This window comes from Rhinatrema bivittatum, chromosome 7, assembly GCF_901001135.1.
Source record: "Rhinatrema bivittatum chromosome 7, aRhiBiv1.1, whole genome shotgun sequence".
Classification (NCBI taxonomy): domain Eukaryota; kingdom Metazoa; phylum Chordata; class Amphibia; order Gymnophiona; family Rhinatrematidae; genus Rhinatrema; species Rhinatrema bivittatum.
Window position 1 is genome coordinate 272,920,055 of NC_042621.1, and position 22,450 is coordinate 272,942,504.

Here is a 22,450-nt window from a genome sequence, read left to right on the forward strand (position 1 = left end):
AGCAGCAGGGCACCTTTCAGCTGGTGACCAAGCCAACCAGGATCTGCCCCTGCCCCTCTCTCTCCCTCCATCCTTTCCTCTCTCTGGGCCTCCCCCTCCCCCCCCCCCCGCACCTCCTCTCTTTCTTTCCCATCTCTATCCCCCCTTCTCTCTCCCTCTGCCCCCCCCCCCCCCACCCACTCTAGGCTCCGAGTCTGACCGTAAGCAGCAGATTTTCCCAAAACCCCCCATCTCCTTTATTCGCCCCTCCCTTCAGCCTGGGGATCTCCACCCCCGTTCCCAGGCTGATCAGTGGCAGGAGCAGAAGAGAGGAGGCAGGTCCTCCTTTGCCCCTGCAAACTGCAGAGGAGAAGGCCCCAGGCACCACTGCTCTTGTCCTCCTGCCGCCGCCGAGTGCGGGAGGGTTTGCAAGGAGGGAGTTGCAACGCATGGCTGGACCGTTGCTGTCTGCCTGTGATACCGCAGAAAAGGCCCGATTTTGTAGCCCTTCCCCCGGCAGTGGAAGTCATTCTTCTGCCCTGTCCGAAGGTGGTCGGGGCCCATGGCCCGTGTGGCCAACCCTGTTCCGTTCTGATACTTTTTTTTTTTTCTCCCTCACTTCCACCGGGCAGCTGCTTTATGGATTCATCACCCCCCTTCCTGTGAAGAAATAGTTCCTGATGTTACTCCCGAGCCCCTCCCCTTTCAGCCTCATATCATAATCCCGTGACCTAATATTTTGTTTCCATTGAAGAATGCCTGCCTTTCAGGTATGTGAACGTCTCTAGCACGCACTCTCTCTCTTCTCAACTCCAGAGTCTACGTATTTAGGTCCCGAAGACTCCGCTCTGCACTAATGTGGCAGGCGCTCGCTGGACTGCCTCTCTTCCTTTTGTATAGACAGACTCAATTCAAGAGCTACCCGCAGAGTGGCCGAAATGTACACCAAGGGGTAGATTTTAAAACAATGCGCGTTCGCGTACTTTTGTTGGCGCACCAGTCGCAAACAAAAGTACGCTGGATTTTAGTAGATACGCGCGTATCTGCTAAAATTGGCAGCCTTGCGCGCTAAATTGGCAGCCTTACGCGCGTATCTGCTAAAATTGGCAGCCTTGCGCGCGCCGCACAAGGCTGCCAATTTTGGGCAGCCGGCGCGCGCCGAGCTGCGCAGCCTGCCTCCGTTCCCTCCGAGGCCGCTCCGAAATCGGAGCGGCCTCGGAGGGAACTCTCTTTTGCCCTCCCCTCACCATCCCCTCCCTTCCTCTACCTAACCCACCCCCCCAGCCCTATCTAAACCCCCCCCTACCTTTGTCGACGGATTTACGCCTCCCGGAGGGTGGTGTAAATCCACGTGCGCCAGCGGGCTGCTGGCGCGCCGAGACGCAACCCGGGGGCGGTTCCGGAGAGCGCGGCCACGCCCCCGGACCGCCCCGGGCTGAAACCACACCCCCGGACCCGCCCCCGAAATGCTGCGTCCCGCCCCCAAAACGCCGTGTCGATCGGCCCCGCCCCCGACACGCCCCTGACAAAAAACCCCGGGACTTACGCGAGTCCCGGGGCTCTGCGCGCGCCGGCAGGCCTATGGAAAATAGGCGCGCAAGGCCCTGCTCGCGTAAATCTGGGTGGATTTACACGAGCAGGGCTTTTAAAATCCGCCCCCAAGCGATTAGAGAGAAAAGCAAAAACAGCATTGTGAGACATTAAGAATGACAGCTTGCAAACGTTTTACGTGCTGGGTGCCAAACTCGGTGGCGAGGAGAGAAATAGGAAAATAATACTTTTTATCCGATTAAATTTCCCTTTGTCCCCCATCTGCTCACATAGGATCTTCCTGTAAAGGATCTTGGTCTATGCAAGGTGTCTTCAGTACACAGGGGGCCTAGAAACGGCCTCTCGAAAAGGGGGATCCCCGTGATGCGCATGGGCAGCCTCTGCAACCTTTCACAATTTACATTTCTGCCATGCTTGCGTTGCCCCTAGTGACCTCATTGGTTTCTTTACCACCTGATGGTGGCACCGAATCTGCCCTGCTGCAGCAGAAGATGATTTCCCATTGTAAACGCAACTTTTAGAAGAACAGGTAAACATGGGCCGTCCGTGGCATAGTAAATCTCTGCATTTGTGCATCACCGGTGCACTCACACCTAGGCTTGTACGGAAAACACATTTATTAAATGCAGATCAGAGTTCACAAAGGTATATATATGCATGTGTGTATGTTTATATATATTTATATATGTACATTGTTACATACTATACATTTGTTCCTGAATGATGTTTAGATGAATGGTAATTTTAGAAATACATAACATTTGTGCCTTTCTATTTATGATAAGTGAGTTACTTCAAACAAACAACATAATTCAAATTTGGCAACTGAAAATGGGAAAACTGCGTGTGCTCAATTTATTTGTTTTGCGGGACTGAACAATGTGCAATTTTTTTTCGGCTCTGCAGATCTCGGAGCTCGCCGCGTCTGTGGAACACGCCCGTCTTCAGTCACCTTTCTATTACTAAGTCACGCATCGAGACCCGCTCACATGGACGCAAGGCAGAGCAGATGATATAGAATGAGCCGGGGAGGAGGCAGCGATCCACGGGAGTCTGGTCACCTTCTTTCAATAACCAAAAAGAGAGCAGAAGGAAAGAAAAAAGACTTAAGAGGGATGGGGGAAGTACAGCCGGAAGAGGGGAAACGAAGGAAAAAAAGGACGAAAGAGATCCCTGAATTCTTTCCAGGCCGTGATCTATTTTAATCGGACCACCCTGAAAATGATCCAAAGACGCTGAACATGAGCTTTCAAGAACACATGGGTCCCTTCGGCAGAGCAAGAGATGGCAGGAGTGAAGGATTAAAGGAAGTAAAGGGGACTGGTCAGGAGATGAAGAGAGATAAGCATAAGTGCAGAGAACTAGAACAGATACTAAAATACACCCCACTGGCGCAGTTCCTCACTGCACGCTCAACCAGAAATGAATCCAGAGACTCTCTCTTCCAATCAGTGTAAAGACTCAGAATGTGAATTGGTGACCAGACATGTGCAATAGCTATTTTAGCTAACCCCGATCTAGCAAACTGAGGGGCTGGCGCGCGGCTTAACCAGCGATTGGGACGTGCGTTTTGGACGCGCTTGGCTAACACCCGATGCAATAAGGGGGATTTAGCGCGTCCACACTCTCGCGTAGCTAAAAGCGCTCATTCCATGTAAATGCCATGGAGATGAGGCTATTAGCTATTACCCTCGATGCAAAAAAAATTGCCGTGCGCCCAACGCGCACTCTTTAATACGGCAAATTTAACTCCAGCCCCGGTGCTGGCGTTTATGTCTTGCCGCGCGTCAAGGGCTCACTAAAAAAAAAACCAACTCAAAAAAATCCTGCAGCTACATGAAAAAAAAAAAGTCTTGACTGCAGCCAGCTCAGGAAAACGGACGCTCAATTTACCAGCCACGTCTCCTGGGTACCTGATGCCACGGAAGCGCTAGGGACGCACAATTGATCCCTAGCCCGTCCTTACTGCATCAGGGCACCCAGTTTGGACGTACATTTTTATGCGTGGCTTATCGCATCGGCCTCTGATAATTTTGTATCGATGAGAAGCCAGGATGCCAATCTGCTGCTCGATGTCTTTTTATTTATTTATTTATTTTAACAATAACCAGATCATTTTTCTACCAACCTCGACATCCCTAGCTGTGAAAATAAAGTGCTGCTCTCAATGACACTAACTTATCTTGAATACAAAGGTTAAAGGTGTGGACCGAAGGCATTGTACATCACACGGCCCGGCAATGAAGAGGGATCCATCTCCACTGCTACGCTGGTCGCTTTCCTTGCTGCATTGTCCACTCCCGGGGGGAGGGGTCATGTGTTCCGTAACGACCGGGCAGAAGTGATGGTGCAATCCTCTGAAGGCATCAGCGAAACCCAACGATGCTGCGGTATTTATATTCCTTCTGGAAATATCTTCTCAGAGCAAGAGTGGGCACCGCCGCAGCGACTTCCACAAAAGGCGGCTAAATAAAATAGTCCATATCAACTGCTTGCCTTTCCTAGATTCCTTTCTCCTCCTGCGTTTCAGAGCCAGAACGTTCCATTATCTGCGGCTCCCAAGAGTATCTTCCCACCTTTGAATGCAACTTCACCCTTTAAGGAAAAAAAAACCAAAACACAAAGAGAGACGTGACAAACATTTTGGGAGGGGAAGCATTTAGAAACATTCGCACACTGCTCTTTAAGCAAATAATTGAGGGGTCACATCGCTTCCCCACTGGCACAGATAACGGGAGAAAATGTCTGACTCTTATGACCCTAAATATCCATATACAGTAGTAAGGCAGCCCCGGACAACCATGGCCTGCTATCGCCAGCAATGGGACATGATCCAGACATTGGGTCTGCACTCACCTCGGCATTCTCATATAGGGGCAGATTTTCAAAGGGATATGCACGTACCCCCCGAAAACCTGCCCCAAGTTCCCCCTGTGCGCGCCGCCGAGCCTATGTTGAATAGGCTCGGCGGCGCGTGCAAGCCCCGGGGCTTTCCTGGGGGGGGCGTGTCGCGGTGGCGCGTCATTCGGGGCGGGGCCGTGGGCATGGTTCCGGCCCGGGGGCGTGGTCGAGGCCTCCGAATCTGCTCCCAGCGCGCGCGAGTTACGCCTGCCTTGAGCACGTGTAACTTGTCTAACAAAGGTAGGGGGAGTTTAGATAGGGCTGGGGGGTGGGTTAGGTAGGGGAAGGTGCAGGGGGGGGGGGGGGTGTGGAAGGAAAGTTCCCTGAGGGAACGAAGGCAGACTGCGCGGCTCGGTGCACGCAGGCTGCCGATTTTGCACAGCCTTGCGCACGCCAACCCTGGATTTTAAAGGATACGTGAGGCTATGCGCATATATATTAAAATCCAGTGTATCGTGTTTGCACCTGGTGCGCGAACAAAAGTACGCTCGGGCGTACTTTTATAAAATCTACCCCATAGTGTTCTGTTTGCTTTAGGAAAACCACCCTACCGTGCAAATTGTTATCCAAAGTAAAAGATATAACCTAATATTATGGGCAAAGCACCTGAAGACCACCTGATACAGGTTTGTATGAAGATAAATCGGTCTTCCAGATAAATTTATGTCTGGCCATGTGCAAGTTAAAGCTCTATTAAACAAAGTTCAGCTTGGTTTTATGCTAATCTGCTTTGTTTTATGAAGGGTGAGGACCATTAGTGGGAATAATCATACTTTAAAGAGGCACTGAAATACCACTGAAGTTGCAAAAGTATTACGTTACATGCCCTCAAATGAAGACAAAAAGTTATTTCCTCCGTTAATTCAGGCTTTGCTTTTGGGTGCCGGGCATTAATCTGCTTTCCAGTCCCTCTCACCTGACGGCCAGAGTTGCTACTGGAAAGCAGAGCTCTCTGGACAACCCTGCAGGGGGCACAGATCGCTGAAGGGGTAGAAAAATGTTAAACTCGGTGTCCCTGAGAATATAGAATGTTGCATGAAATTGTATTTCCTAATTTCCAGGATGCACAGCTTGAGTACATTTGAGTGCTCTACACACCACGGGCAACATTTCAGCCTTGATGAAGGTTCAAGTCTGCTAATCTGAAGCGTCCCTTTGCTGTCTCTAGTCATTACGTGCTTGGACACCTCACACTCCCTGAAAGCAGCCCTCCTCCTCCTCCACATAATCAGCCTCCTCTTCAGTGCTGCTGGTCTCATTCAACATATGAACTCATTCATTGCTTTTGATTTCCTCTTTTGCCTGGAACCCCACAAAACGCCTCTGATTATGTCCCATGGACCTTGGCAGCTCTGCTAAGTTATACCTCCCTTCGCTTTCCAGCAATTTCTCCAGAGCTCATGAAAACAGCACTTGGGGGAGTGGACCATTCGGCATAATTGCCATTCATGACACATTCTGTGTCCTACCAGCTTTTCTTAAACCGCTCAATGCATTTCTGCGGGGTTTAGTCAATTGTTTTGAGACCTTATGAAAGCAATTGGTAGGTGCCATTCACATGCAAAAAGGACTTTAACAGAAGAGAACATAAACAGGACCACAAGAGAAGGGGGTGAAATTCTGCGGAGGATTAAGTGTTACATGCGACACTGAACTCTGGGCCCAGTCTTTGCTCAATACACCCAAGGACTGATGTAAAGCCGTGCCAGACGGAGCTGAAGTTGTGGTTGGTAGACTGCACATTTGGTGTAGCGCTGCTCTAATCACTATTTCATGGGGAACAGCCGAGGGTTAATGCCCATTACTGGAAGGTACTTTTTCACATATGTTAGTACAGCAATATATATATATATTTTTTACCTAAAATACAGACATGGAAGAATTCAGGGATAGTAATTTTAAACAGTAGATGTAAATAATTAAGCTGGCATCTTTTTCCCTTTTTAAAGGAGACCTGCAGGCATCCTACTGGAGAAATAGTAAAAGATAATTTTTTTTTTTTTTTTTTTTAAATAATGCCTTTTAAAATTCACTTCTTTTTCCTGGTAAATGTCATCTCTTGCTCATTCTGTTCTCACCTAAGGAAGAGATCATTAGCTCTCAAAAGCTAATCAAGAAATGTGTTACGTTAGACCACTATAAAGGTGTTACTACATATATATTTTTTAATTTGTTAACCTTTATTACTGTACACAAATTAATGTGAGTAAGATAAATAAATAAAATAAATAAATAAATAAAATAAATATAAATAAATAAAATAAATAAATAAATAAATAAATAAATAAGATATTTTAGGGAGACCATCATCATAAAACAATAAGAGATCCATAGCAGTCCAGCTTGTTTTGTTTTCCCAGGAGGTGTACTGGTGCTCTAGGGACTGCTGTAATATTTGCAGTGCTGCCTTTTATAGGTTGGGTTGTTGCTGTTTCAGTCCTAGGAGTTAGTGCTGCAGTGGTATGGCAAATTAGGTATATGAATGTTTCTATATAGGTTCTTAGTGATTTTTTTTTTTTGGAAGGTTTTTTTTACTCCTGAAAGTGGAAAGAATTTGTACTACTGCTACTGAGGTGCTAATCCATGTCAATCTGAATGGTGGGGAGGAAGGGGTGATAAAGTTTACCATACCCCTCCAGCCAATCTGACCTCCCTACCCCTTGCCCCTCTCTCAAATTAAAAAATCAAACTACACCTATGACGAACCTGTTGCATTTCATTCAATTCCCTGAATAGTAAAGGCAGACCAAAAATAAAATTAAATAATGAATTTGTAGATCAGCTTTACAATGTGAGATAAAGGAATATAAAACAATGGGAAATCTGTTCCCTGTGATGACTGAACATAGCCTGCAAGTCCTCTGCATTGCCTTAAGAGCAATCTGTGTTCCTTCCTTATGCCAGGCTGCAATTCCCTATTTACAACGGCATCAAAGCACCTCCAGCTCCTACAAAGTACTGCCGACAGAATTTTGGCAGGAGCAAAAGCAACGGATCATATCAAGCTTATTCTACATCAGTCTCACTGGCTTCCAGTGAAAAGCAGGATACAACTCTGTTTTGTCTTCAAATTCTTATATAAACAGGCTCCTGAATACCCCTCTCCCTTTACACGCCCTCAAGGGAACTCCGATCTGCCAAAATGGCTCGTCTTTCTTCTCCTCCACTGTCCGCCGCCAGATTGTCCTGTACGAGACTCCGTGTTTCCAGCTGCTACGTACCAAAAATTTGGAACAAAATACCACTAACCCTGTGCCTGTGCTCAGGGAAAAAAAAGCTAAGGCAAAGCTTTTCCCCTAAAACCCACATCTTCGACCTGACTTCCTGAACCCTCTGTGAAGGACTGTGTTTCACACAACAGGGACTCAACCGGCTCTTGAAACTCTTCACAAATGGGATTTCCTGAGCCGGATCCCAAGGCAATATTAATTGCAAATTCTGATTTGAGTGTAAGCCGTTCTATTGCCTCTGTTCATGTAAATGTATTGAAAGCTGCCTTGAGACCAACTTTGGAAAAAGGTGGAATATCAAATGTTCATAAAGAAATAAAAGAAACAGCCATGGCGTTATTTTTGCAGCACTGGAGTTGGGAGTTCTGCTTCCCTGGGTTTACTGATTCACATCCCTGTCTATCCACCTATCTATTTATTTCTCAGCTGACACATTTTCCTTTTTAAACATGTTATGCTACTGAAGACAGGCTTAAGCCAAAGTGTCACCCAAATCCAGACATTCAGTGGTACAGGCCCGGGACTGTCAGGACTGTCTCTGCCTGTACAAGCAGGGCAGCCAGACTGGTTCTGGAGAAGACTGCATTCTTGGCAGCTGTGATCAGGGCCGTGCCAGCTAAGAAAAGTAGGCCCCTATGTAAGGTTTGTGATGTGAGATACTTAATAAGAGAAATCGTTTTCTAAATTTCCCAAATAATTTTTATTTATTTAAGAAGGCTCTACGAGCTTTTTTGTTAGCAAATTCTTCAATTACAATTGAAATTTGTATTTATACATGTTAGAAATAGATATATTTAGCTTTTTAAAAAGTTTTTGCCCAACAAAAGTAGGCCCCCTTGAACATTGTAGGCCCTAGCCAAATGGCCATGCTGGCACCCCCCTCTCTCCTGGAGTGGTTGTGATACATTTTATGGGACCAGGATAAGAATCATCCCAAGACACTTTTGTGCATGAGCTTTTGACAGCACACAGGATCGATTCTACCCGATAGCATCTAATCCTTGGGTACCACATATTTAATAGTGCATGATGTTTCTGCTAAATCCAGTCCTGATGTACCTCCAAGAGATCCAGGTTATTAGATCTTATGTAAATACATAGTAGTAATTTTCTTAAAAAAAAACCAAAACAAAAAAACCCAAGTCAGAGCCAATAGCAGTACCTTCCTCCCCCTACCACCCCCCAGCACCATTTAGAGTTACTCTACATACCTTGTGATACTTGCACTAAGAACAGGATGGCAGTTACTCCAGTGCAGGACCATCATCATCATTCAGTGCTACCAGCAAGCCTGAGAAATGCACTGCCCAGCCCTGCAACAGAGAGCCCATAATTAAAAAAAAAACATGCCAAGAAAGAAAAAAAAAAAAGATGCAGCGATGAGCAGCGACAGTGCACAAACTGAAGAGGAAGCAATCAGAAGCACAAGGATGATACTCCAAAGTAATTGTTCCCATAAGTTAAATATTAAATAGGCAGCTCAGCATTGCCTATTTTTATTTAAAAATCTCTTGCAAGCGTCGACAGTATAAATTCTGGTGTTCAGTACATAAAGGATGGGTAGAGACCGTGCAGGGCACCCATGTCCTAGAACACCCTGGCATGTCTGTGAGAGCAGTAACCGGCAAGGCGGGGTGTGTGGTCCAGGCAGACAGGACTGCAGGGAAGCACGGCCCCTCCAGCTCACGTCTTTCCTGACTCCTCAGGGCCCCACTGAAAATCAGTCCGGCTCTTAGAAAGCCTCACGCGCCAACGGAATCATTGGTTATGGAAAGAGGGCTTCACAACTTTTAGCACCCTAAGCGCCCCAGTGTGTGATCGGCTTTATAAAATCAATGGGAGCGATAATGGATCCTGCGTTAAACTGGAGCTGGAAGCGGAGGAATCGTACTGCCTGCAGCTCGCAGGCATCCAGGAGATAAAAGCAGACAAAGGGAATTCTTAAAAAAAAAAAAAAAAAAAAAGGACTTTTCCCCAATTGGCAAAAAAAAAAAATTGAAAAAGACCCAATGGGTGATAAAACTTTGCCCCCCACCAGGTATTTGGTCAGCAAGATCACAAAAGAGCAAAAACTGCAACCCTCCTACCAAGGTTTTTTTTTTCTCACCCATTATGGCCAGGTTGAAGGATCTGGATAAAGGAGAGGGCAAAAAAAATACAAAAGGCCTACAATACGTTCATATAATTCTGATCCAGGAAACCTTTCGTTCAAGGCTTTGAAGATTTCCAGCTTCCGGAAGGGGGGAGAGAAAATCCAAGAGCTGTGGATTTCTCAAACAGCACGGTGGGATTTTGTCTCTTCGGGCCACATTTAAGGAGGTACCGCCTCGCCTTTTTTTCGCACAAGCTTGGCGCAACAGAGAAACCCATCCGCTGAGACCTAGAATGTGAGGGAAAATCCCCTCCATGCAAAGCGAGCGGGCGTGGCGGGAAAGCAGGCCCGTGCAATTAATTAAGAACAAATTTCATCAAACGGTTCTTTGGGGAAAATTTAAAAAACAAAAAAAAAACAGCTTTAAATTAATATTGAAAAGTTACAAGAGGAACAAAGCAGACAGGAGAAGGTCAGGTTTCCCGGCAGCTGCTCAGAGGAGTTCAAACACTTTCACGGAAGATTCCAGGTGCGGAGCACAATGGAGAATTCACCCAGAAGAGAACGGGGAAGGACTGAACAAAAACCCATTGTAAAGGAATTACAACTATTAGACTTGATTGAAGGGGAATTATGGCGCAGGGACAGAATGAAAGTTTTTACGGAAAGACAAACATACAGTTCTGTGCTTGGACTGGAAAAAGCAATCTTACTGACCCCAGGCCCTGTCGCACGGCAGACAATGAATCACGCTGGTCTTTGTTCGACGGACCATGTAGGAAGGAATGTGTTGACTGCAGACAGCCCAAGTCTTATGGGAAATCCCTGGGCTGTCTGCTTCCCCCCTCTTGCGCTGCTTTGCTGGATCTCCCGGCGAGGGTGCTGGGATCGGGGCCTCCCCCCCTTCTCCTCCAGGCAGAGCAGGAGCGGTGGCACCGAGCCACGAAGGCCAGGGACCTACGGAGAATGCGCATCGTCCCCACGGGTGTCCTCTCTTTCCTCCTCTACTTGCATCATGGGCTTCTGGGTTTCAGAGGAAGAGGCAGCTTGGAAGGGAAGGGGGGGGGGGTGGTGGGGAGGCCTCCCCCAGGGACACTGAGTGCATGTTTGCTGTATCCCAATCCCCACAGTCACACGCTAGCTCTCCTACTGTGGATAGACTGACGAGGGGGAAGAGGGAGGCAGAGATAGGCCAGAGGGAAGGAGATGAGGGACCGAGAAGTGGTGAGAAAACAGAGGAGACTAGAGAAGGGGTGAGAGACAGAGAGATGGGGCTGAGGAGATAGGAAATGGAGAGGGGAGATGGGAGAACTAGGAGGAGGAGGGCAAAAGGCAGAAAAAGAGAAACTGAGGACCAGGAAGGCCAATGGGGTTAGTCCCAGAAAGGGGGAGATGGAGCAATGAGAAACAGAGACGGTGGAAGAATAAGCCATGAGATGGACAGGGAGAGCTGGAAGTGTCAAGATGATAAAAAATGTGCACAGAATTGTGGTTTTTAAATGTGCGGGTGTCTGATAACTGATCTGTCCTTGGCTGTGTCCTTAGCTTTATCTTCTACCCCATTTGATGGTTTGGGAGAGAAGATCACATGCTGTAACGTTTGCTTCCCCAGCCAAAGTCCTTGAAATCAAGAGTTCAAGCTTAGACGATCCATGATTTCAAATGGAAGAAACCACTAAACACTGCTTGAATTTCTTGCTACATCTGAAGGGTCTTCTTGACAAAAGTGACTCAGCGCTTGAATGGGAGAATTCTCATAGAATTTCATATTCCTATACCATCTTCCCAGGACAAACCCATCCAAGATGGGGGTTCAGCAATTTAAAACCCCCAATACACATTATCATAACCATATCATACAGTCCCCTACAATCATCAACCATCCCTAACCTTCCTAGCCACCAGCAGCCCATAATATTATCACAACTCTTCCATTTCCAACCCCCTCCAACTATCCCATTACAGAAGTGGATGGGCGTCGTAAAACATTTCAGGCCAGAACCTACTGTATCAATTCCCCCCCGCATCCTCACCACCCCCTCCAAAAAAACAAAACAAAACCAGGACATGGGAATTTAATACCAGCACAGCCTTATCACGTCCCTGCTGACCTACAGCTATCGTAACCACATCTTGGGCCGAAGAGGTAACAAGGCATTCGCCAGTCAAAGACTGGGTGAGCTGCAGTGCTCCTGCAGGGGCTATTTTATCATTTTGTAAACTCTTTTGCAAAAAAAAGAAATTTTAAGTTATTTTTAGGGCTCCTTTCAACTCCCATACCCTTGGTTGCCCCTTGGTCCTTGCCAGGGATAGACACACAAGCTCCTTGAAGGGACCTAGCAGAGAGGCAGAGTATCACCGACAAGGGAAAATAGTATTCCAGTTACAGAAGCCTGAAAATTAAAGGATTTTTCTCCTGGACAGGCTGGCTTACGGCAGTACCTCCGACACTGCCCGGAGGAAAAATCTCTTTGGAAAAACCAAACCAATCGGTATTTGATCTGTAATTTTCTGGGTAGTATATTCTGTCTGCGATATTCCCACCTCTTTGCTCAGCCATGCTGCTGCAAAGCGAACAGAGTAACTGCGACCCTCATCAAGTTTAAAGCTATATCAGTCCTTCTGCAATATTTTTATGTTTCATTCCATCGAGGCCATCTGCTTTCAGGCTTAAACCCCGCTAGGACGCAAAAGCAAATGCCGTTACGGCGCTTTAAGAGTGCAATTTTCAAAGCCATTCACCCGGGAGAATTGACCTGTCCTGGAAACGGCTGTCTCGTGGGACCTGATGGAGTAAAGTGCGCTCGGCTATGCACACGTGTCAGTGTGTGATTGTGGGCACCATTTTTGCGCACATAAACTTTACTGTTGATGTAAACAAGGAGTTTAGCACACAAAAAGTGTGTGCAACTTAGTGCTCCTCCGTGCAACAATGACCCATGTTAATCAATCATTACGCCTCAATGGCTTAACTCATGGGGTTTTTTGGGGGTTTTTTTTAATGCTGGAAATGTAATTCCTGGTCAGAGCTGAAGGGAAGTTCATGGTGCCCGGGGTAGGGGGTGGGGGTCCCTGGACTCGGGGGGTTTATGTGCATAAAACATAATTTGTGCACAAATCATCTTTTCTGCGCATAGAGCTTGGTTTGTGTGCATTGCCGAGCACAAAAAACTTGAGGAGAAAAGAAAAAAGTGCTCATAAACGTTGTGCACAGAAATGATGACTTAGGAAGCATAGAAGCTGCGCCCCCCCCCCCCCCTAAATATGTTCAGAGCAACACTGGACATGGCCGGAGAGGCACAACTCTGCTCTCCTGGCCGAGCTGGGGAGTTTGGAGATTCGGGGGTGGGGTTAGTTTACTGGGAGGGCGGGGCCCAGAGCCTGCCTGGAATTGTAATATTTCACGTGGAGAGGAGGCCTCAGGCCTATATGGCCTGCTCCATGTTATTGATTAAGTTGGGGGGGTTCGGGGTGGAAATCGGGCCCTAGCCCCATCATTACAGAACTTATTTTAGGGGGACTGCCCTCCTTGCCGGCTTTTTAAAAAATTATTCTTTTTACTTAACTGGCTACATGAAGAATATAACTGGTGAAGATTTAGGGGCAGATTTTAAATGCCCGGCGCGCGTAAATCCCGGGGGGTTTACGCGCGTGGCCGGGCCTTACGTGCGTCGGGCGAATTTTAAAATGGGCCCGGCCATGCGCTTAAACGCCGACATGTGAATAAGTGCCGGGCCCAGAGAAAGGGGCGGTCCGGGGGACGGGGAGGGGCGGGGCTGGAGGCGGCCGGTACAGCGGCCATTTGCTGCTGTGCCGGGGAAGCGCGTGCCGCAGCAGCAACTTATAACATTAAAGAAAGGATAAGGAAGGTTAGATTTAGGGGGTGGGAAGGAGAGGGGAAGGGGAAGGAAGGTTAGGCAAGGGGTCAGGGAAGGTCAGAGAAGTTCTCTCCCTTAATTGGAACGGACTGGGAGGGAACTGGGCGAGGCCTGATCGCGGCCACACGGTGCGCGAATGTTATAAAATTGGCGCGTCCATGTGCGCACGCACCTTTTAAAATCTACCCCTTAAGTTTTCCAGGTAAATCTACCCCAATAACTGCAGGACAGTTCTGAGGCAATTGTGAATTTAGGCAGATAAGTTAGCAGGTAATGCTGACTATTGGTGTTTTCCGACTAACTTATCTGGATAAGTTTGGATCACCCCAGAACGACCCCAAGTTAGTTACATAACTTGGAGCATTTAAATCAGTAGGAAATTTAAAACGCTGGTGTTTGAGTGGCTAAGTCTCAGCTTACGTCAAACAAATCCCTTTGAATAATGGTCTCATCTGTATAGATATATTTGGGACTCAGCACCAGTTCTTTGAGACTCTCTGCATTTTGGGTTTCAGGATTTCCACTCTCTTTGCTCTATGAGCACCCCACAGGCATTTTTTTTCCCCCAGAAGCATGCAAACCAGCATTTTTACACTTTTGTCTTGCCACACATGAACTCAAAGCACAACATCCTGTAGGGGGGGCTACCCATATTTATTTCCTTATTGGACAAATAATAACCGTGAGAAACGTTTAGGCATACCGCTGCACCTTTTGAAAACAGTACCTACCCTTTTCTCTTTCGAGGGGAAGCAATATCTGAGAATAGGAATTAAACAGATCCTTCCAGCTGTGGGGATTGACCAGCCCACTCCTGATCCGATTTGCTTGTCGAATTTGCCGTATCGTGTGCAGAGCTCAGCATTACACATCTGTATATACGTGGTGTCGGGTAAATGGGAAACGAAGAGCTTCCCCTTCTATCATCTTTGTGTTGTGTTCATTATAAATATTTAATTTTAAATACAATTTTTTACAGCAATCTTTGAACAGACCATTAGCCATACGCACTTATGTGCATTTATCACATCCATAGATATATATATATATATATATATATTTATATATCTACATATGATAAATGCCCATAGTCAATGTTTTCTTTGTAATGAGGTAGTTATGAATGGTTGCAGTAGTTCTTTCTTTGTTTTCTCTTTAAACAGAACTTTCGTCCAGTTGTTCCACCAGCTGCGTGCGCTTCCTCTTTTCCAGAAACTTGCTCAGCTCCTCGGTGAAGGAGTTGTACAGGGGAGACACGGACTCCTCGTTCTGACCCAGCAGCATGTAGCTGTTGCCGTTCATCTTCCTCAGCATGTTGGGCAAGGTGGTGATCCCATTGGTGAACTCAGACGGGAGAGGAGGGGGCGGGGGCGGAAGGGGCGGGGCGTCCTTGTTAGGGGAACTCGGAGGCGCCTCTCCGGGTATGATCTGCAGGCAGCCATCCGGGCCGCTGTTCAAGCCGCCTTCCGGCTTCTCTTTGAAGTTGGCCGAAACGGTCTGCAGCTCGACGTTTGTAGCCCTGGAGCCTCCCATCGTGTACTTCCCCTTCCTTTTCTGCAGGCAGGAGACGTACAGCAGCACAGTCACGAGGACAAAACACAAGCCGCCGAGAATGGTGATGACGGAGATATACACAAACTCCATGTCGGGGGACGTCTGGCTGTCTGGTGGTGGCGGCGCTATCACGGTGGGCTCCAAATCCACTCTCTCCTTTGGCAGCTCCAAGAGGACGTTGAGGGTGTACATTGCCACCAAGGACTGCAAGCCGTTTTCTTCCGCATAGCAGCTGTAGTCCCCGTTGTGCTCCGGGAGGGTGTCCGTGATCAGAAGGCCATCCACACCCACGCGATGGCGGGCTTCACTTTCTGGCAACGGTTCTGTGCCGTTTACCACCCATTCAGCTCTGGCCAGATTGGAGTTCAGGTCGCACTGTAGGAGGACATCATCCCCCTTCAGAACTGTCCGGTTCTTCTGTAGTGGTGGGGCTGCAAAAAAAAAAATATCAGCAGTTTAACTTCATCTTTTTACAGCGTACGTGTTTGTGTTAATTCATTCCCTCTAAATTAAAAAGCCTCATCCTTTATCTCTTTATTTTAAGAGTCCGCAGTAGATAAGTTAAATTTTGATGGCTAATTTCAACAACATTAACAGTAGTGAAAGAATGGTTCTTAAATAGCAGTTTTGTCTAAAGCACTTTTCAGACAATCGACAGAATTATTATCACCAAACTAAATCCTGTAAGTTTCCCATCTACTAAAACCTAATGGAACAGCATCTAAATGATTACAGATTGCAGCATTTTTTTCATTCCATCCCTTGATTATTCTTGCTAGAATTAGTATGTTTTATTATTGTTCTGGAGACCATTAACCGATGGTTTAATGTTTGTTTTTCCAATTAAGCTGAAGGTCATCGTGAATGCGCTTGCAGACAGAACAGCAGGTACAGGCTTGTGACATTCTCGGATCCAGCTGCACAGATATCTATTGCACAAGATATTTATCTGCGATTCACTGGAAAGCACAGTGCAGTACAAGATAATGCATGGGGCCCTGTTTCTTGTACAAAGGGCCATGGGCCAGCGGCTGGACGGACACTCGCACGCAGGGCTGTACCCCCCCCCACTCCTCTCCCGGCGCTGAACTGGCCATCAGTAGGGGGGGGGGGAAGGAAAATGGCAGTGCCATGGGCCGCATCCTCCCCTGTTGCTCATGGCCCTGACTGTCGCTTTGAACTGCGTGGCGTTACGATGTCCCGTACGGATCAAACAGGGAGTTGGGCTTGGGGCAGCAAGGAAGAGGACGCGGCCTAAGGCTCCGCTGCTCTTCTGCTCCTCCTCCTGCCCGCCCCAGAATGTTGCTGGAAGAATGGGCAGGAGGAGGGGAGGAATTTGAGAGGGAGTGTACTAGGGCGGAGTGGGTGAGGGAATGAGGGAGGGATTGGGTTGGCGTGAGGAGACTGGCTGGCTTGGCTCAGCTGGGGGAGGGGGAAAAAGATAAGAGAGGGGGAGGAGACTGGCATGGGGAGGGGGGCAAAGAGAAATAATAAGGGACAGTAGGGTGTGTGCGTCAGCAGTGAGAAAGGGGGAGTTGGGGGAGTTGTGTGTGTATGAGATAGGCGGCTGAGATACTGTATTTGAGAGAGGTGGGTGGGCAGAAGGGAAGTATAGGTGTGGGTGGGTGTGCGCAAGAGAGGAAATATATGCTGAGGGACGGGAGAAGGTGTAAAAGAGAAGGGATCAGCACGGGAGATATGTGAGAGAGAGAGGGGATCTGCACCAGTAGTAGTGGGTGAAAGGAGCAACAGTGGAGTTTCTCCACCAGGTCGGGAAGGAACAGTGAAAGAGGAGATCTGCACCAGATGGATTCGGGGATTGAGAAGAGATTCCTCCTGCCCCCATCCCAGATCCTCTTTCCCTCTTCCTCTCTGGATCCCCAATCCTGCTCTCCATCCCAGAGTCTTTCACTCTCTCCTCTCCCATCTCCTATCCTTTCCTTCACCTCTGACCCTTCTCTTACTCATCTCCATTCCTTCCCTTCCTCCATCTCTGATCCTCCCTTCCCTGAAATCCCAGCCCATGCCAATACCACATCTCTGTACCAATCATGAGATAACTTTTCCCTTGCTCAAAAAAAAAACTCAAAGAAGAAAATAATTACACAGACACATATAGACTGGAAAACTATTTTGTTTTCATAACGTAAAATACACTTTGCAAATTTATGCACGGTTTATGCAAATGAGCCACAGAATTGCCAGAGAATTTCAGAACTTTGCCACAGAATATTCCCTTATGGAAACCATGGGCTGTACCTGTAATTTTTTTCCAAGCTACAGGATGCTAGCCTACTGTGCAGATGCTCAGGGGGTGTGGGGCCAGGGCAAGTCTATCAGCATGGATCTCATTAGGAGAGGGGGATTGTAGCAGCGGTGTTATGTTTTTGGATGGCCTTGAGAGGCCTTGCATTCTGTTATGTGAGTGGGAACGCTAGGGAGCGATCCCAGCTGAGGGATGCCCTTGGGCCTTGGCCCCATCCCAGACAAATCTAAGACAGAACCAAGGGTTGGCGGCGTGTCCCAGCATGAGCGAGGACAAGGTCTGACCCTCTGCCGGATCTGCATGCTTCCGGAGCTAACAAGCTGATGTTGGTATATGAACAGTCCTCCGACCGTTCCCAGCCCTTTCGGACCTGCCACTTGGGATCGGCATGAAGCAGCAGGCCGGACTGAGGATGAGGGCAGACGAAGGCCTTGTGACTCAGAGGACTCGAGACGTGAAGACACTGGAAGTGGATGAGGATCTTGGAAGACTCTCGAAGAGATGAGGAGCTTGGAAGACTCTTAGACGAGACAAGAAGCTGGGAAGGTTAGACATTGGCACTGTCTCTCAGGGCCCCCTATACAGTCCACCTGCGGGACTGGTCACGGACAACCCTGTCCCACTGCGCACCCTACACAGCCTGAAGAGACTGGTCATGGACCACGCGGAGAGCGGGACGAGCACAGGAAGGGAATCCAGCCGAGGTGAGACTCTGATGACGAAGCCGGTGTCATCCGGAGAACCACAGGAGCTGGCAGGTCAGGAGGAGTCGGGAACACAGGAAACAGAGCCAGCTGCGACGAGACTCCAATGACGGATTCAGTGTCATCTGGAGCACCACAGGAGCTGGTGGATCCATGAGAACCTGGAAGCACAGGAACTGAAACATTAGGGAACCTGCAACGTCAGGAAGTGAGACATCAGGAAACCTGGAGAGGGACCTCAGGAGACGAAGACATGGAACACAAGAAGCAGACGAGACATGGAGCTCCAACGATGAACAGAGACCTGACGGAGCGCTGGAAGAAAGGAACTTCCAGGAGCAAAGTAACTCCGATGCAAGGCGAAACTGAAGTGCAGGAGAAACCCTTTTATAGGGCTAACACAGGAAACAGTCTTTAGGAGGGGCCCAGAGCATATCCGGCCGTGGGCCCTTTAAATCTTGCAAGGAGGCACGGCCGCGCACCTAGGAGCAGGAACAGGAAGCTGTGCAGGACCACGGACAGCGGCCCTGCACCGACGGAGAAGAAGCAGGGCTGGGCCGAGAAACAGGCCCCAACGTCGGAAGCGGCTCCTGCCACTGCAGGAGGAAGCAGAGACAGCTCCGGCCGCCAGGCAAGCCCGGGGATTGCGGCCTCTGTCCGCAAAGATGACGCACAGTCCGCGGCCCCCTGCTGCTGAGGAAGAAGAGCACGATGGGCGGCCTCCGGGCCGCAAGAGGAAAACGGAGTCCGCAGCACTGGCCGCGGAGAAGGCCCGACGTCGGCGGCGTCCGGCCGCATCGGGAAGGCAGCAGCATGGAGGTGAGGAGCCTGCTCGTGGGGGAAGCCCGCGGGCAGGATTCATGACAAGCGGTGGTGAGTCTGAGATAGGCGGGTGACAGAGCGTGAGCTGCAGCTGCTGCATACGTGTGGATAATCGTGATCGCGTGCGGGGTCAGGGGGTGGCACCCCTGCTCATCTCCCCCTAAGGCTGCCCCTGCTGGGCTAGACAGACCTTGAACCTGATCCCATTTTGGCAGTTCCTATGTAATGACCTGTCTCATCGCAACACCAGAATCAGCCTCTCCTGTCTGAATGATGAACAGACCCTTTCTGCCTACAATTAAGCACACCACAGCTGAGAAGTAAGATGGCAAGACAGAAGCAAAACCTACAGAGCAAGTTTCATTTTTGGATGCCAAAAAAAATCCATGTAATAAATTTGGAGTGATATTCCAGAGAGATCAGTAGAAAAACGTTTTCCTTTCTGCAGATGACCCTAAGATCTCCAGCAGAGTGGACACCTCTGAGGGAGCAGAGAGAATGAGGAGTGGACTAAGAAAGCTTCAGGAGTGGTTGAAGGATTGGCAGCTAAAGCTTCAATGCAAAAAAAATATAAGTGCAGAAGCTTGTACAGAGTGAAGAAATGAGAGGAAGCAGTATGTGATGGGGGCGAGATACTGATGTGCGCCAAGCAGGGATGAGACCATGGGGTGAACATATCTGATGATCTCAATGTATCCAAACAATGCGATGCAGCAGTGTCCAGAGCCAGGGGGATGCCAGGGTGCCTTGGCATGAGGCCTAACTCGTAGAAAAAAAGGAGGTGATAACGCCTCTGCACGGGTCAGTGGAGTACTGCGTTTAATTTTGGAGGCTGCACCTCCGAAAGGGTATTGACAGAGTGGAGGCAGCTCCGGGGAGGGTTACCAAAACGCTGCAGGGTCTGCACCAAAAGCCATGCGAGACGAGACTTAAAGACCGAAATATGGACATCCCAGAGGAGAGGAGAGGCAGCGGAAATATGACAGACACCATCAAATACCTCAAAGGTATAAATAAATAACGCTCAAGAAGCAAACCTTTTCCAGTACACAGGAAGCGCTCCAACAAGAGATTGCTTGTAGGAGGCTCCGAGAGGACCACAGGAAGTGTGGCGAAGGCATGGATCTGCCATCCGGTGGAGACGGAGGAAGGCAAAAAAGCAGTAACAGAATTCAAGAAAGCACAAGAGAGCTGCCCAGAAGTGAGGGGGGGGGGGGGGGGGGGGGGGGATCTATGGCATTACACGAGGCATAAAATCGGGCAGATCAGAGAGAATTTATGGGCGTTATGTGGTGTCATATTCTGTGTTTCTATGTTTGGAAGTCTGACATTTTAAAGAATAAAATAAGATTTGGGAGCCAATTACTGCCAACTTTATTTTGTAGACATTTCCAAATATTTATTTGAAAAAGTTGGATTTCTCGCAGCCTGTTCGTGAAACACGTACGTGTCGGGGGTCACAGCTGTTATTACAGCTCTTTCAGGTTTTGCCATTTTGAAAAATAATAAACCTATCATCTTGGACAAATAAATAATTTGAATTTTCATCCCTGACCTGACTGGACCGAGATTCTTTTCTACTTTTAGACTCCTCATCTTTTTTTCTTTGTAAATGATTCTTTGAGAGGCAGAACTTTGCCACTTTTTGTTGTTGAAAGTTAAAAATAAATAAATTTAAAAAATCCAAATCCAGTTTATTTAATTACACACCTAACCAATTCTATGGTACAAACAGAAGAAACAGAAAATACTAAAACTCAATTCTGATAGCAAATGGCAAAATAAAACCAGCAAAACAAAATCTGCCAACATCAAACTATAAAAAAAAAAATACTTCGCTAAAACAAGGAAAAGTAAAATAAAAAGCTTTAAAAGAATAAAAGAAAATTTCAAATCAAGTAAAAACAATCAATACAGGTGTAAAGAATCTTACTACTCTGAAGGGAAAATGCCAGTTAGGATATTAGGGAATAACACCAGAATCTGATGACCCATTTAGTGCTTAATCTGCAGTTATCAATTTCCCTCAATGGAGTTAAGTGAAACCTGACATAACATTCGGGCCGATTCAGTAAATACAGAATCGCGCGCACAGGCCAGTCGCCTGTGCGCGCGATTCTGTATTTAAATGAGGCCCGGCGGTAGAAACGGGCAAAAGGAGGCGCTAGGGACACTAGCGCGTCCCTAGCGCCTCCTTTTGGCCCAGAGTGGCGGCTGTCAGCGGGTTTGACAGCCGATGCTCAATTTTGCCAGCGTCGGTTCTTGAGCCCGCTGACAGCCACGGGCTCGGAAACCGGACGCCAGCGAAATTGAGCGTCCGGTTTTCGACCCGACAGCTGCGGGCCGACTTCAAATTTTTTTTTCCTTTTTTTACCCTTCGGGACCTCCGACTTAATATCACCATGATATTAAGTCGGAGGGTGCAGAGAAAAGCAGTTTTTACTGCTTTTCTCTGCACTTTCCTGGTGCCCGAAGAAATTAGCGCTAATTTCTGAAAGCAAAATGTGCGGCTTGGCTGCACATTTTGTTTTCTGAATCGCGCGGGAATACCTTATAGCGCCCGCAACATGCATTTGCATGTTGCGGGCGCTATTAGGTTCAGCGGGTTGGATGCGCGTTTTCGGCCCCTTACTGAATAAGGGGTAAGGGAAAACGCACGTCCAATGGCGGGTTAACAGTGCGCTCCATCGGAGCGTACTGTACTGTATCGGCCCGATAGTTAACTATCAAAGGCCCGAGAAAAGAGCCAAGTCTTTTAAAAAGAATTAAACCTTTGACCAGGTGAATGTCCCTTGAAAGGGAATTCTTTAGCTCTTATGAGTAGCTGTAACTTTCCGCTGTTTTCATAAATCAAAAGCCTGCATGTAACTTGCTTTCCCTACCCCAGCTCCACCTCCTGGAGCACCTCTTGGTGGTACAGATACATCTACGCCCCGCAATTTTACAAGCACAACCCCCTAATTGATTTTCAAAGCACTACTTACAAGCAAAAAAACCCAAAAAAAAACCCAGGCTTTTATGCATGCAAGTCGCTTTGAAATATCAAGCTCTAAAAACACTGCAGCCAAAGGTAAAAATCCAGGTCCAAGTGAGCTCTACCCTAGCAGGACTGGACAAGCTTTCAAACTATCATCGAGGCTCATTTTGTACCAAGTCTGCCAGAATGCTGCAGGACCAAACGAGGCTCTTCAAAGGCCTGCAGCTCAGAGAGCAAAGGGAAGGTCCCCGTCCCCCCCCGAGAGAGGAAGCCACAGGAAACAGTCCCCGAGCTCTTTGCTCGCTAGCAGCATCTGTCCGCTCTCTTTCACAATTACAAATTCTCCACAGAATTATCTTGGAACTCCGAGGACCCAGGAATTCTTAGAAACCGATCTGCTGCTCCCCCCTCGTAGGCTTTGTTTTTCCTTTTGAAATCCAAGCCTGAGATGAACTCCCCTTCCTGAGCAGCTCCACGAGGCTGCGCGTGTCCTCGC

The 22,450-nt window shown here is 48.0% G+C and overlaps 1 protein-coding gene across 1 annotated transcript in view; it reads right to left on the reverse strand.

The window, feature by feature from the left end:
- Positions 1-1,523: 1,523 nt before the first annotated feature.
- The window catches only part of SEMA4G (semaphorin 4G), a 352,161-nt gene continuing 331,234 nt past the window's right edge, over positions 1,524-22,450 (reverse strand). Inside the window, exons 15-17 of the mRNA XM_029610258.1 lie at positions 14,363-15,616; positions 8,873-8,974; positions 1,524-4,125 (exon numbers count right to left, since the gene is read on the reverse strand). Of these exons, the coding sequence (XP_029466118.1) occupies positions 14,787-15,616 (830 nt within the window). The 3' untranslated portion in view covers positions 1,524-4,125; positions 8,873-8,974; positions 14,363-14,786. The remainder of the gene's footprint in view (positions 4,126-8,872; positions 8,975-14,362; positions 15,617-22,450) is intronic.